The sequence below is a fragment of the Calidris pugnax genome, unplaced genomic scaffold (genome assembly GCF_001431845.1).
Source record: "Calidris pugnax isolate Ruff unplaced genomic scaffold, ASM143184v1 scaffold95, whole genome shotgun sequence".
In the NCBI taxonomy this organism is placed as follows: Eukaryota; Metazoa; Chordata; class Aves; order Charadriiformes; family Scolopacidae; genus Calidris; species Calidris pugnax.
The window spans coordinates 6,504,301-6,520,778 of NW_015090885.1; the positions used below are offsets into that span (position 1 = coordinate 6,504,301).

The window sequence follows — 16,478 nt, forward strand, 5'->3', positions numbered from 1 at the left end:
TCTGGCTGCCTTTCGCAGGTGATAGATGTTGGAGTTTCTCATCTTTTATAAGTATGCAAAGTGCTAGTTTTGTTAATTTTCCAATTCAGTGGAAATTGAGTGGTCTGAGGATATTCACACTGAAACAACACCCTAGAATTTTTACAGTGTAATTTAAAGGAATAATGGGATTGGTGAGAAGTCATTATCAGTGGTATTTATTTTCTCATTCCATTATGTCAAAACCTTTTCCAGTAGCGCAGATCACATTTTTGACAGCACAGCCAAATTTACCACTGATGCTTGTCCTGCTGTTGTTCTAAGGGCGCTTTTTTAAATTTTTTTTTTACAGGTTTCACTCGTCTCAGTTTTCTTCTTAGCAAGTCACTGTTGTGATGCTTCATTTTAAGGCCACAAAACCACCCATGCCCTTGACATGACCCAGACATCCATATCCTGTATGAAAAGGATTTTAATTTTATGCCAGCAATAAAAATTGATCACTGGAAAATTTATAATTTGAGACCCCGTTAACGATCAGGCTCGTTATTTTCCAGTGCCAGCATTCTGCAGGTGTTCTGAAAGAGGGCGCAGACACAAACCATTACTTCTTTTCGGGAACAAGAGTCTTCTCTCAGCCTCCGTCCCTCTGCTCCTCTCTAGTGCAAGCATCAGGGATGAGGAGGGTTGTGTAGCTATGGAGATGGAATCCCTACTCTAGGTCACCCCTCCCTGTTTGATTTGGCCCACTCAGTGCTCCTGCAGACATGTTTCTAACGGGAAAAATAAAGATGGCCTGAGGAAAGACACTATCCATAACTGAAAATTCCTTCAGATCTGTATAGGGAGATAAGAAATTTAAAATTTGAGAGCAAAGGGCCAACTGATGGGTTCTGCCAGATCTAACTTCAGGGAATTAAGACCGCCTTTTTTTTTTTTTGAAGGTGAAATTTTTATCATCTGGTAAAACTTTTAAAATCACTAGTCATAAAATCTTCAATACTTTTCCAGGTACTTGTATACAAAAGAAATGTTGGACAGTCCTTATGAACAGCTGTTTCTACAATTAAAATAGTTTTCTTAAGAGAATTAACTTGCAACTACTTATTTATAAGCTAGATACATAAATGGCAACTTCCTATACATAGTGTACAAATGGCCTAAAGTACCAGCATTGAGCAAACAAAAAAGATTCAAATAAAGGAGAGGAAGGCTTGTGTTTTTAATAGGCATAACTCATTTCCGAGGGCTTGATCAAATTAACTACAGTGACTGTAGAGATAAGGGACAGACCTAACTGAAATGAGGAGGAGATTGTGACGCCCCGGCTTTCAGTAGGATTTAAAAGACAGAGGTATTCAGAGACTGTTAAATCGCTGCTTTGGCCCCTTTCTGACACAGCCATTGTTGCAGATGCATTTTCAAAACGTTTATGATATGAAATGTTTCATGTGTTTGCTGGATGACTGATGGAAAAGAGAGGTTAAACACCCTTGAAATTCGTGACATAGGGGTTCCCAAGGTTTTCAGACTAACAAAACATCAACATTTCTTGCTGCTAGTATCATCATATGTCAGGGATGAAACGTTTAATTTAAAATAACATGTAGTGTAGCTCTGTAAACGTTCAAGGCCATGGAGACCTCAGATGGCAACCGCCTACCTACCTCTTGGTAACTGTGCTGTAATTTTCCTAGGAACATACATTGAAGATGAGAAAATATGAGAATACTTAAAAATTAGTCTCTCCAGCCATAATACAAGTAGATATAGTTGGCAGATGTTGGTAAGCATCTCTCCTTATCTGAAAAGTCATGGCAGTCAGGCAAAGTCCCCAGTGATGGGAAAAAGGGAAACATCACACCTATTTTTAAAAAAAAAAAGGTAAAAAAGAGGACCCTGGGAACTACCAGTCAGCCTCACCTCTAAGCCCAGTAAGATCACGGAACAGATCCTCATGGAAGGTATGTCAATGCATATGGATAGCGGGGTGGTGATTAGAGACAGCCAGCATGGCTTCACAAAGGGCAAATTGTGCCTGACTATCTGGAGGCCTTCTATGGTGGAGTGTCTGCATTGGTGGATAAGGAGAAGAGCAACTGACACCATCTACCTTGACTTGTGTAAGGCCTTTGACATGGTCCCACACAACATCCTTGTCTCTAAATTGGACAGATAAGGGTTTGATGGATGGACTATTCAATGGAGAAGGAAATGGCTGGGTGGCCACATCCAAAGACTTGCATTCAGTGGCTCAATGTCCAGATGGAGACCAGTAACAAGTGGTGTCCCTCAGGGGTGCGCACTGGGACTGATATTGTTCCATCTTTATTAATGCAACAGACCGTGGGACTGAGTACACCCTCAGCAAGTTTGGAGATGACACCAAGTTGAGCGGTGTAGCTGATTCACTAGAGGGAAGGGATGCCATCCAGAGGGACCTTGACAAGCTTGAGAAGTAGGCCCATTGAACCTCACTAAATTCAACAAGGCCAAGTGCAAGGTCCTACATCCAGGTCAGGGCAATCCCCTGTATCAGTACAGACTGGGGGATGAATGGATTCAGAGCAACCCTGCAAAGGACTGGGGGATACTGGTAGATGAAAACTGGACATGAGCTGACACTGTGTGCTTGCAGCCTGGAAAGCCAATTGTATCCTCAGCTGCATCAGAAGCGTGGCCAGCATGTCAAGGGAGGTGATTCTGCCCCTCTACCCTGCTCTGGTGAGACCCCATGAGTACTGCATCCAGCTCTGACACCCTCAGCACAGGAAAGACATGGACCTGTTGGAGCTGGTGCAGAGGAGGGCATGAAAATAGTCAGGTAGCTGGAACACCTCTCCTACAAGAGGAGTTGGGGTCGTTCAGCCTGCAGAAGAGAAGGTTCCAGGGAGACCTTATAGCGCCTTCCAGTACTTAAAGGGTGCTTAGAAGAAAGACAGAAAAAGACTTTTTACCAGGGGCACCAGTTTTAAACTAAAAGAGGGTAGATTTCCATTAGATATAAGGAAGAATGTTTTTACTATGAGGGTGGTGAGACATCAGAAGAGGTTGCCCTGAGAAATTGTGGATGTCCCATCATTGGAAGTGTTCAAGGCAGGTTGTATAGGGCTTTGAGCAACCTGATCTAATGGAAGATGTCCTTGTGCATAGCAGGGGGTTGGAACTAAATGACCTTTAAAGCTCCCTTCCTGCCCAAACCATTCTATGACTTCATGACTGTATGCCCCTGCAGACTAATCCTTCTCTGGTCAAGAAGACCCAGGACTGGAATTTCCAAACCTACATTCATCGCTAGAGGAGCATGGGAGAAGAAGAAAGCCATCCTTTCATCAGTCGACCTTCTAGCATGAAAACTGTGCTGTCATCAAATCTAGCACTAATGGAAGATGTCCTTGTGCATAGCAGGGGGTTGGAACTAAATGACCTTTAAAGCTCCCTTCCTGCCCAAACCATTCTATGACTTCATGACTGTATGCCCCTGCAGACTAATCCTTCTCTGGTCAAGAAGACCCAGGACTGGAATTTCCAAACCTACATTCATCGCTAGAGGAGCATGGGAGAAGAAGAAAGCCATCCTTTCATCAGTCGACCTTCTAGCATGAAAACTGTGCTGTCATCAAATCTAGCATGAAAACTGTGCTATCATCAAATGTCATCCTTCCTCTCCTCTGACCATTCCCAATGAACTAATATGGCAAAGCAATAATACAGAAATGAATCTGTCATTTTTATGGAGAACTGCAGTGATGCTAATAAATCTCATTTTCAAAACAGTATTGCCAGAGTGAGCACCTGAGGGCAGACAGCTCCCCAAATTTCCAGAGTAACAACAGCAATGGCATTTCAGAAGCTGACAATAGTAGGGCATAACACAGTAGAGCACTAAGTTGTTTCTAGGCATAATAGAGATCAAATCTTCCCATCATCTTCCTTCACATTATTATTTTAGGAGCTAAAAATTAAAGAAATGACTGCATTATGCCCTTTGAAAACCAAAACGTCAGGCTTCCAGACAGTGTGAAGTACTCACTTCTAAATTCAGTTGTTCCTGAGACAACAGCCCACTAAAACCATGTCACAATTGAAGTGAATGAAATGGCTGTAAGTAAAAAACATGACTTCCGAAGCTTGTGTTCATCCACAGTGTTAACCCTTTTTCCATTGCTGTGACTGCTCTCTTCACGTCTGGAAACAATGACGTAACAAAGGTATGTTACCAGTAGCACAGAGTGAAGATTCTGCAGCTGCCCTCTCACACTTTCCCCTTTTTTGCATCTTTAAAACAGAAAGGCCGCTTGCTAGGCAGAGATGTCTGGTGGTGCTGGAAGCAGAGCGCCAGCAAGGCTAGAGCGCTGCTTATGATATGGTGGAGTAGATATTCTAGCTTGAAGCTCTACAAGGTCACAGCTCAGCTGCAAGAAAATGCAACTGTATCAAAACAAATCACAGTTGGGGATGGGGGAAAAATACATCATGCTCTCATCACAATAAAAGCTACTTTGATCCACTTTCAAAACAATACATCAATCTCACCTGCAACTCTCATCACACATTGAACAAAACTAAATATATTGAACAAACCAGCCCATAACTGTGTCTCTCTCTCTACTCAGCCCTTGCGAAAGTAACACCTCGTCAGTCCTTTTCTATAGTGTCTGAAAGGATGTAGATTTTCTTTCAGGATTTAGGGCCTGATCAGCTGGAGGCAGTCTGCAACTGTAAGAACCAGGCCTCCTCCCAGCACAGGGATGATCCAGAAAAGGCTCTAAGGAGACAATATTTAATCCAAACAGAGAACTGAGGAGACAGAGAGCGCAAAGGTACGCAACATGGGCCTTTCTCTGCACATCAGACAGGGCACGAGGCACAAAGGCACCTCACTTATAGTTCTGGGCTGTGGGGACAGTAGGGACGTGGCTGCCTTCCAGCGCAGAATGGAAGGCACTGGAAAGCAGGGTGCCAAAGAGAGCCCTGGCCTCATTTTCCTGGCAGACTCCCAAAGCCTCTGAGATGGAGTGCTGCTCATGGGAGTCTGTCTCTTACAAAAGCCTCTGCTCCCCCGATGAAACAAACAATTGAAACAAAGAGTCCATGGCTGGGAGCTGTGAAGGTTCACAGAGGTGTCTTGCTTGTTGCTCTGCATCTTTTCCACCAGTCCCCTCACAGTATCCAGCCCATCAACATGACATGTCCACAACAACTTCAAACCACAAGGGACATCCTCGTTGGGAAATCATTCTGAGAGGAAAGAGAGAAGACAAATGTCAACAGGAAAGCACCCATGGAATGGACAAAGAGACAGAGACGCAACCGAACAGCAACAGCCTTGTCCGTTCACACCCCTTTCCTGTCTCACGTGTACCATTTCAGCTCAGGCCTAACAGCCAAGCTGCTCTAGTGACACGGTCTCCCTCATGGAACAGGCATCAGCCGGCTCTCCTTCCCCAACAACCATACACTCATCAGTCTTCACTAGACTGTGGCAGGATGTTCTGCACTTGCTGGTATCCTGTGTGAGGAATGCCTTTGGCATGCATGGGCCCTACAAATGCCCATGGGCATGCACCCACCGGAGTCTGTCATCTCGCCCCTCTCAAGAAGATCTGAGGGTCTTTTACACCATGCCTTGCTACTAGCCCTGTCCCAGTCCAGAACAGAATCTCTCAACCCTTCTTTAACAAGGATCGAGGTCAATGCAATTCCCTGTAATTTCTGTAAGCCCTGGTTAAGTTCCCTTCCCTACCACGATGCTTCTAAGCCCTAGATGAACTCCCATTTCCTTGGATTAGCAGGCCACAGGTGCCAGAAACATCCCTTATCTCCCCTGTCACAGGCACATCTGTCTCTCCCCTCCATGATGGAGTCCTGTGAAGCTATTTCCCCTTCCAGCCTCCTACACACAGTGATTGCCCTCCTCCACACTGACTCCCCTTATCTGGGGTTCCCCAGGCTCAGACTCCAGGCTCTACACTCCTGGAGAGCCCCCCTACCCCTAAGCTCCGGTTAGTAACCCCTTCCTGGTGGCTCCCCACCCAGCCTATTTGGATCAGGAACACCAGACATGGCCTCACTGTTTTCTTGGGGTCCTTTTTCCTCTTCTTGTCAGAGGCGTTGAGGTAGGCCTGCTCCCTGGCCCGGTACGAAGGGCCTCGGCTCAGCTCCCTCTCGCTGTATGGGGGCAGGGTGTCCTCCCCTTCCTCCTGCTGAGGCGGCGGCGGCTGCTGCGGCTGCTGCTGCGACTTCTCGGCTTTGTAGGTAGAGGGTGGTGACCAGGCATAGTATGTTCCCCCTCCTCTCTGGCTGGGCTGCGAGCTCAGCTTTGAGGGGGTTTCACTGTGGTCACCATTCTCATCGTAGCTGCGGGATTTCCTCTCCAAGACGCTGCTGAGGTAGGAGTGATCGTATTTCTGGCTCCCTCCAGGCGTCCGGCTCACCAGCCTGGGCAGGTGCTTTTCCTCGTGGGCCCGTCTCCGGGGCGGGCTGTATGACCAGCCCCGATCTGAGTCCGTCAGCGGTTCTCGGTTCCCTCTGCTACGCTTGGTGTAGTACTCCTCCATGGAGCTATCCTGGTGGGGCAGCCCTCCGAGGCGGCCGCCGTGCGACTCCGACCGCTCGAAACGCCGAGTTTCCTGGCTGTCTGCCCGCCGGGTCCGCTGGCTGTAGGACTCCGCAAAGGCTGCCAGCTCGTCCATAGAGACGGCCGGCACTCCCACAGAGAAACTCTTACGGGACAACATCTCGGACTTGGATCTCTGCTGGCTGGAGGAGGGAAGAGGTAGCGTTAGAGGGCAGGATTCAGCTGTGCTCATTCCCTCAGCTGCCGTCACAGACAATGGAGGGAAACAGGCACTCCTGGGGCATCAATCATCTGATCTGTTTTCACCATCTTCTATGGGAAGAGATGCATTACATCCTCGAAATCCCTACTTCTCTCTGCTGACTGTAAAGGCAGCTTAGCATGGATAACTCGGACTCTACGTGTCTAGTATTACCCAAGATTAACCTCAGAGTACACCTCCCTCGTCCTCCAGTGTGCGGGGCTGGATTTGCTTCTCCTTGGCTCCAAAACTTGTAGGTGTATGTCCTGCTGGGAACAACCAAGAACCTGGCTACACAAGCTCACAGCAGGGCAATTTGGGAGCAGGTTTAAAGAGACTGAACTGGCACAATAGCCTAGTACTGAGGGAAGGAAATCCCTGCCATTGCTTTTGGGAGACTGAGCTGCTGGTATGTGTGGGAGGGATGTGGTATCTCCCTTACAGGCACCAGAGTGCCAGCCATTCAGAGTACAGATCTTCCTGCAACAAAGCCCCAGGGTGTGACTCCTAATAAAGCGCACCAGCACTGGGAAGCGCTGGAGGGATCAGGTACAAATCTCAAGAGAGCACTTGGGGAAGTCTGGCTTGGTTTCCTATTGACCTCACTTTTACATCCCACCTGGCTTTTCCCACCTGGGTAGGCTTCAGCAGGGTTATGGGAATCAGATTCATTCTAACCTCATCTAATGACATCTCCAGATTTCCTGTTTCTCTCTAACCTCTCTGTCCTGCTAAGCAGAACCAGAACAGCAGGAAATGGAGAAGAGCTACCAGTCCATCGGTTCCTTCTCCTTTTTTTTTTTTACTGCTTTGCCAGATATAGCTGCCTCCCAACACAGCACTCCTCACCTGTGCCGGAAACTGTCCCGCTCATCTCTGTAATCAGAGACAGCCTGTGATCTTGACGTGCTGCCCCCACCCATCACTCCTGCCCAGTACTCAGCATCGCCATCCAGGTCCCCCGCAGGAGGCAGAGGTTTCCTTCGCGCCTGGCGGTAGGGCTGACGGAAGTTCAAGTCATCCTCATGCAAGGAGCTGAGTTCAGAGATGGTGTTGTTATCTGCAGGGGAGGTTGCAGAAAAGAAATGAGACAGGCATCATCTGATAGCACGTGTGAGAGGGCAGGAGAGGACAGGAAGGCTGTGGTGGGCCCAGCTTCAGCTTCTTCAGAAAGAAGCTGAGCTGCCTTCTGTTAGAAAAAAAATCCAAGTGGAATCCAAGTCCCTTCTCCAAACCCTTCACCATTCTTGCCCAAGACTCCTGAGGCTCAGTTTGGACATACTGGTGCTCTTAAACCTACAGGTGGGATATTCTAAGGGTATCACAAATGGCATCATATGCTTGTGTCCCAGAAAACTGAGTTCAGCCTTCATGCAGAAATCCCCCTTCAGCCCTGCTTCAGTAGTACGTGAGCTCTCCGCCCTCACAAGGTGGGCACTGCACTTGGTGGAACCCCATCACAGCAGTTGTGCCACCTCCCCCTTTCCTGGTGTGAGACAGGCTGGCTATGAATTTGGCCTGACTTGCCCAGCTAAAACAAAACCAACCCCCTCAAAAAAAGATTAAGAAAAAAGTAAGAGACTGTCTGAATCACTGTCAGTCTCTACCCCGTCAAGCACATTGACATCTGGAGGCCTGACATACCAATCTGGGGAGGTCTTTTTATAGTAAATCTTGTGGGTGGAGAAGACAGTGTGCTCGGCAATGACTGTTTTAGAAGTACATATAATTTGTTAGTTATGCCTAATCCGTACAGAGCTTTGATGTGGTGTCATTCCCTAAAGCCTTTACCTTCATTGATTTGCAGGATCTCGTGCATTTGTTTCAAATGAGCCTCTACCAGTGCCTAATGTGGGTTAGCTCTGCCTGATTCAGACACTGCCCAGAGGAACTGAACCCCGAGTCTGCTGCCTGTCCTCCACACAGAACAGATGGAGGACAAAGAGCAGCACTGCAAGCCCTCTTCATGCACACACTCAGTCCCACCACTGCACCTCTGCCTCCTAATTTTAAGATCCTCACTTGGCTTTGTATTCTGACACCCTTTAAGTGCAGCCTCAGCCTTTATTTTGGGAAATAAAGCTTGCAAGAGGCTACTGGAAGACAGTGAGAAGTTCCACACATAAGCTCAATTCTGAGTTTGCATCCTGTCTCTATTCTCTTCCCCTTCGCCTACAGTTGTGTGGCAGCCAAGCTGTCAGTACTGATGCGTGCACCACCTCTGATCTTATGTTGTCCAGTGAGACAAAACCTGACAACCCCCTGGTTTCTTGAATCTTTCCTGTAATCCCTCCAAACTTTCTGCATCCTTCAAACCACACTGTAGCCACTACAGCTGACAGAACACACTTTCAATAAAATCATCCCTCTCCTATTTTGCCATGCTGGCAATTTGCAGGCACCATACTGTAAGACATATAGAAGTTGTGAGGACAATATCCCAGCTATCATCACACCACAGGCTGTAAAAGGCATGAGTACAGACTTGGGTTTTCAGATGTTAATGATCCAAAACTATATAAGAGGACAATTTTCATGCACGTTTGAGTCTCCCACACATTGTTTGCTCTAATTAAGGATGATTAGGTAAGCAGCAGATCTTTAAAATCAGAACATACCTGTAGATGCCTAAAATCTAGACTTCATCTGCCCTAAGTACTATATCCTGGACACAATAACCTAGAGGCTGGTTCTAGGACAAAGCTAGTGAACTTTTAACTATGAATTTGCATTATCTTTTTTTAAGGACAGTGGGGAAAAAAAAAATCAAACCATGCTTGCTCCTCACATCGTTCTCGCATCCTCCTAGCTGGGTCAAACTGCGCCAGTTCTTTCTCGACATAGTACAGCACCTTCATGGAGTCCCTCTCCTTGTCAGCCTGGATCCTGTACCCCTTGCGCACTGCTAGGGAGGAAAGAAAAGCGTTAGAGGAAAATGCATTTAAGTCCAAGGAGACTTTCTAACAATATTGCTTCTATAGTTGAGCTCAAGTCTGCAGGCAGGTAGGCTGTGTCTTCCAAAACAGAGTGAGTCAGTCCTTGCTTCAGAAGAAATTTGTCTATAACGTGGGATGTGAAGTTGTGAGCAGCTGCATCATTTATAAAGTTTGCAATAACAGCAAAAATGGCTTGGAAATGCCCAATCTGTACAACCAAACGCATCAAGTGGTGTCATTGCCACAGAGTGATTCCACCTCCCACAGAGGATGGCAGAGAGAAAAGTAGCACTCGTTTCCCCTTCCTCAGCACTTCAGAAAGGATTCGTCATAGTATGGGAGAAGCTGTCCCAGAAGAGCAGGCTTCCTCTATGCAGCAGGGGCCATAAGCTTCCAGCCTGCAAGGGAAGCAGGTGGCTGAGCATTTGGGAGCTGTCACTCTGCAGGACCACTCCACCCTCCCATCCCTGTGAATTCTGCTCACACAGGTTGAAGAGCATGTGGTAGGAGAAGCTCCAGAGAATACAGAAGGAAACACAGAAAGTCCCACAAAGCGTATCACGCTGCTTTGAGATTTATGCTGAATCCAAAGATGGGGCCAATCAGGGCACTGGGTAACTGTGAAACTGCCCGTTCTGGCACTCTTTATGTGCTGGATGTATTTTACAGAAAAGGAAGCTCTCACACACATGTTATGTGCTTGACTCCTGGGATTACTCCATTTGCAGGGGAAGTCTGGACAGCTTTTTTAGCTCTTCCACATTCCTGTGTGTAGAAAAGAAGCCCCGACACATCTGGAGCCACAGCAGCTCTAACTCTGGCAGGCTGGGTCCCCATACACTTTACCTGCTAACCCTATGAACAGCCTGACTACCTCAAGGCAGGTCTACAGTCAGCAAGCACAGAACTCCACCTATCAGGACTTTGAAGAAAATAAGGCTTTTGTAGCAGATAATTTGAGAAAGGTCTCAGCCTGGAGCTATTTCAAGATGGAGAGAAAGAGAGTAAGTACAAAACAGGACTACAACCCTAAAATTCAGCCTCATTAGAGAATTATCATGCAGACAACTCACTTAGCACTACAAAATGGAACCTGTCTGCCTTGCATGGGCTTAATATGTTCCCTTGTGTGAATACTGCAGTGCTGCATGAGCACTCCTCTTGTGGCCCCATTTCAATACTTGGACGGTGGTTTTTGAGCCAACCTGTTCTGTTTTATCCCACACCCCAATATATCAAGCTATTAACATATGGGTTTGGTAGTACGTTGCATAGTATGCACTGTGTGGGCTGAAGAAGGACTTGGCAGAGGTATTCTTAGGCACCTTCTGTCCTAAACTGCTGTGCCTGTGTCTGTGCACTATTAAATAACCATCCTCTGCCTCAGAAACGGCTGTGCCATAGAAATGGGTAGAATGATTCCTGTAATAACCCCCCAAATTGCTTCAGGAGGAAAGTGCTTTACTGTGGGTTTTGACTGTGCGCATGCAACGGAAGTAACTACATGTTGAAGTATTACCTTCTGTATCTATACTTGGGAAAGGTATTAGATGTTAAAACATAGTATGAGTCTATCAGGGTCCTGCTTTAAATGCATCTCCAGATAGCTCAGCTGACAGCAGTCTGGAGTTTTGCTGTGTTTTATTATCCCTGTGAATGTGTGTTCAATGACTGCAAATGCACAGAATGATTTACAAAACACAAGGAACCCTGCCTCTGCCTTCCAACATTAAAGACCATCACGTCTCTTGAATTGAAGCTGCTGCTATTTATAGGGGGTCTGGACTGACCGGTCTCAGAAGCGATGACTTTTGCTGCACTGTGCAAGCAACAGCAAGGCAAGTTCTCCGCTTCACCTCACCATCATAGCTGACCTCTGTCAGGTACCTTGCCAAGAAAGAGGCCTCTCTAGTAGGAGCTCAGCTAAGCTGCCACCTCATTTATACACAGGCCAGCAAACAATCATCAGCTGGAAATAACTCTGACCTGCTAATAACCTTTGGGGAACCTGAACGGGCAGCTTCCAGACTCTGTGTCCCCAGAGCCACTACTCACACTGAAGCTGTGCCAAATATCTATTTGGACAACATCTATAGCTCCTGGAACTGATGGAGAATTAGCTAGGCTTCATGCTAGCTTCATGCTTGACTTACTATTGCAGCTGTGTATCAAAAGGAAAATGACTTTCTTGGTTAATTCTGTAAGCATCCAGAAATTAACTTTGGAATTAAATCTGCAAAGATGAGCATGAAGAGCTCATAAAAAGTATTTTCCATTATAGATAAAGCATTTTTTGTCTCTACGTTTATTATTAAATACTTCTCACAATGATATTGAATGTTCAACTTATTAAATCTCTTTATTATTTCTTCGTGTGAGAACCAAATACGTTATTGCTTCCTCCTCACACCCTTCTTCATCTGTAAATTGCCATAACCCTTTAATAAGGTCTGAATATTTTTAGGCCCATCTAAATTATAAGGCACTGAAGTTGCAGAGATGTTAAACCACTTGTCTGGAACCATTCACGGAAGTCAAAGGGAATGAAACACTCTTTCCTGTTAGACCATATTTTCTTCTCCTGACCAGTTCATAAATTTCTAATGTTTTATTTGTGTTTACCTGTGGACACCTTTTTTTATTCTTCTGTGGGTGGAACCAGGTCAGCCAAAACTGTAAGCTGTTTTCCTCCCCAGAAAGGGCAGCAGTACTATTTTTTTCAGACAAGTGTAGTTAGGAAGTAAATGACGTCTCATCCTTATACACTTTCCACATTAAAGGCCTGGAGTCCAGCTCTCGGATCAAAAGCTTCCGGGTGTGCATGGTTTAAGGAATTCTATGCAAGTGTCTCCAGGTAACCACTGCATTTAAAATAGACAGAGCACACATCCTATCTTATGTGTTGCCAACGCTCTTCTAAATAAGAGAGCTGAAATTTTTTTTTTTTTCCCTGTTCAGCCCTAAGTTTAGGATGGAGGTCCTAGGCTTCACTGGAGCTCTGTCACATGACTTTTATGTAACCCTAGACAAATTACTTAAATATCCTCATGCCTGAGTTTGCTCACTAGATCACCTCACAGGGGGCATTCATAAGCACAGTAACTATCTAGGGCAAAGGCTGTCCATTTTAGCCTGGCAGCCAGGATTACAGAATCCTCCAGTCTCTGTCACCCAGTACTTCAGATCCATTTTTTTTTTTTTTTTTAAAAAACTTGACAGAAAGGTTGAAATCTCAAAGACACCAAGTTTCAGATCAGACCTACAATGGCTGCATGGAGGTCACAGAGACCATAATTAGTGCTCCTTCTGAGAAAAGGCCTTTATTATAAACTCAACCACTACCTGTTTTGTTTAGCTTGCTGTCTGGCCAACCAGCAAATCAGTAGCCTGGAACAGCCACGTAATGTTTTCTCTTCTACAGCCTGTAATTAGGGGATATTCTGGCATTGCGGAGGACCTTAAGAGAAAAGGAACAGGCTGTAAGGTATCACCCTGTCTTAGTTCCACAGTTCAAGGAACACCTTGAACAGCAGGTGCATCATCCAGTCTAAGGGTTTGTTCATGTCATTGCAAACAAAAATTAATTAAAAAAAAATAATCTTAAAAACCTCTGTTGTCTTGCCACAACAGTTAAAAATACATAATAATGGTTTTATCTGCAATACATAGTATTTCCTGTCAAATCCTGAGTTGAGGGTTTAAGTCCAGCCAGCTAATTTGAATTATATAATAAATGCATCTTTCTGTGCAATGAACATGGGATGCTAAGAGCCATTCCATTTAGTTACCAAATGCATCCACAGTTTTTATCATTCTGTGTTTGTGCTCTGCTAGTAACATACAACAGAAACGAGACTGGGCTGTGATCTGACTCTTAAAAAAATCCCTGGAGTTCCCACGGTCAATACCGTGCTCTACATGCAGTGACATTTTTCACAGGAGAAAAAGATTAAGCACTGGGCTGTCATTCATCATTTTCTGACAAAGGTTTTTGAATTGGATACGTTCTGTTTTGGATCAGTGATTGATTTATTTCCTATGTCAACATGCTCCATTCCAGAGCTCCGTTTTGATTTCAGCGGGGGAAAAAAAAGGTATGATTGTTGCAGGAAAATACTTCTTGTAATTTCAGAAAGGTTAATATACTGACTGGGCCAGCAGAAGGATGCGTAGGGTTGTTCCAAAAGCTAATTATTTGATTATGCTACTTGATCTTGTCTTTGCGGAAGTGCCTTATCAACACATTGTCAAGAGCAAATTTAACAATTGACAATTAGTGTGAAATCAGAACATGCGGCTGGATCAATGGCAAACTTACTGTGTCAGTACGGTGACTCTACATTGGTGAGAGTCACTTCTGCTGCAGCATGTTTGAATTCAGACACCCATTCTGATCCTGAACTGCTTGCATGTGGCTAAACAGCTACCCCCTTTTTCCTTGATGGCAGCCTCCTTTGCAGCGGGAGAAGTGATCCTCACCAAGATAGAGTCACCATACTGATATTCTATGTATGACATTGATCCACAACTCCTTTCTAGTTAGAAGCCTTTTATCACTCAGATTTCACAAATGCAAAGGCTGAACAAAAAAACCTGACCTACTGACTTCTGTAAGGTCCAGGGGAAGGGGTCCAGCCCCAAATGCTCTTGGCCAGAAGCACTGAGGCAGCATGTCCCCATGCCCAAAATGGCGACAGTAAAACATGCTGCAGCAAAAACTGCATCCAGAGGGCAAGCAGTGTCCTGCAGAGGGCAGGAAGAACAGTTACCAAGAAAGAGCAGCTCGCAAGGCATCAGGGGAAAATGGCCACTGCTTCTGCTGCCCTGAAATCATCTTCATCCTTCTCTGCAAATAAAGGTTTGCAGCAGTAATGAGACGGGTCCTGGGCATGAACTTGGCCTCCCATTCCCTCCTGACCTAATTAGGCATCCACACAGACACTGTGCTGACAGCACTGGAAAAGTTGGACCATGTGGCCCAAGGGATGCAAATGTCATTGTCAGAGCCAGGATTAAAACGCAATTTCTTTGTTTTTTTCTGTTCATACCACTCTATCAGTGACAACCCATCCTCCTTTCCCAGCCCTGCTCCCAGTAAGACGACCGAATGCTGTGTCTGGCACTGCAACTTACCATTTTGGCTTCCTCCACTAGAGTCACTTGGGGCTAAGGGAGGAGGGTGCGACTTATCCATCAGCACAGCAGGAGATGGGACACCAGCTACAGGAACACTGGGGATGTAGTATGGACCTGGCATGGAGGAGACTGCAGGAGGGTACCCAGCTTTTGCCGCCTTGCCTGCTATATACACTACAAAGGAAAAAGAACAGCGGTCAGCATCACACCAGCCCCCCACAGACCCACATGGCATGTGGCCGAAATCTGCACATCACCAACACTGGTGACAACCCATCAGGAGACAACTGGACAAATGAAGCGACAAGGACCAATCCGAATTTCTCTAAGCCTCAAAAGTCACTGAGAAGAGTTTAAAAAATGCACATGGCAGGTCAGCCGAGCACTGCAAAATACCCAGCAACTGAAAGACATTCAGGGTGTTACAGACGGCATTACCCCCCCCCATGATTTAGTGGCAGTTCGGCTTTAAAAACAACTGCTGACTCAAGCAGCAGGGATGGGGCTCATGAAACTTGACAGATCTGCCTGAGTCTGACCAGGAACCTTGCTGGGTTGCAAGGATTTTGCACTGTTGTAGAGGGCAGCTGCTTTGCATTGCCGGGAAGAAGCCTCCCAGGATGCTCTGAGCTCTGACCCGCAACCTTCACTGACACAACAAGAGCTTTGGAAGGGGAGCATGACACTTTGGAGAAGCAGGCACAGCTGCCAAGGCAGGGAGGGCTCGGGGAATTACATTTGCAATTAACTTGGAGCGCTCAACCATTGAGCAATAGGTCGGATACTTCACCCCCCCAAGAACTAGTTCTTCAGTCAAGCAAAGTGCTCAGGGCAAAGCAAGGAATATTAGCAGATTCTCCTCCTGTTCTCCCAGGGAGCAGAAGCAGTGCAGGACAAGTTTTGCACCAGGTTTGGAGAGGGTCACTTACATGCCCGGGGACAGCAGCAGGACTCGGGACAGCAAGGGCAGCGGACGTAACAGCAGCAGCTGTGTGGGCAGCACTGGCACCAACAGATCCCCACCAGGAGGAAGAACAGGAATGCCCCCAGGATCACCAGGCCCACGAAGACCCACTCTGGAAAACAAAGGGAGAAAGGGAGATAGTTACAAGATTGCACATCGCTGTGGAAGGGAACGTCACCAACATCGTCCCAGGGGAGAGCACAGGGGCAAAACAGGTGAGTGACTAACAGAAGTGGACTCCCTGCTGGTCTAGGACTACATCCTCCTCTGTGTTGAAGCAGAAATGGCATGTGACAGTGAGAAATGGAGCTACAGAAACGTGGTCCCTTCCTGCGACGTCTCTGGCTGGCTGAGAGGCAAGAAGCATGGAGGCAGCAGCTCTGGTTCCCCAGCACAGAAACCCTTCACGCCATGGCAGACCTATACGAACGCCGCAGGACGTGCTCCATTAGCATTTGGATCTCATCAAAGACCCATTCTTCTTGGCCATGTTCATGGCCTGCTTGTGTGTTTGTTCCCTACCCACATTCTAGTTTTAATGGGACAAATGATGGTGAAAAGCATGCTATAAATAGCCCAGAAAATGAGCCAGGCCTGCCCCTTCGCAACTAGGCCTACGCATGCAATTATTCTTTTGAATGT

At 46.3% G+C, this 16,478-nt stretch overlaps 1 protein-coding gene across 5 annotated transcripts in view; it reads right to left on the reverse strand.

Moving 5' to 3' along the window:
* Positions 1–3,688: 3,688 nt before the first annotated feature.
* The window catches only part of ILDR2 (immunoglobulin-like domain containing receptor 2), a 35,026-nt gene continuing 22,236 nt past the window's right edge, over positions 3,689–16,478 (reverse strand). For 3 of the 5 annotated variants that reach the window (XM_014947240.1, XM_014947241.1, XM_014947238.1), the window contains 6 exons: positions 15,802–15,948; positions 14,870–15,046; positions 9,589–9,705; positions 7,650–7,860; positions 6,054–6,741; positions 3,689–5,220 (listed from right to left, as the gene is read on the reverse strand). In XM_014947240.1, coding sequence (XP_014802726.1) covers positions 5,185–5,220; positions 6,054–6,741; positions 7,650–7,860; positions 9,589–9,705; positions 14,870–15,046; positions 15,802–15,948 — 1,376 coding nt within the window. In that variant the 3' untranslated portion in view covers positions 3,689–5,184. The remainder of the gene's footprint in view (positions 5,221–6,053; positions 6,742–7,649; positions 7,861–9,588; positions 9,706–14,869; positions 15,047–15,801; positions 15,949–16,478) is intronic. The other 2 variants (XM_014947242.1, XM_014947239.1) reach the window with 1 other exon arrangement.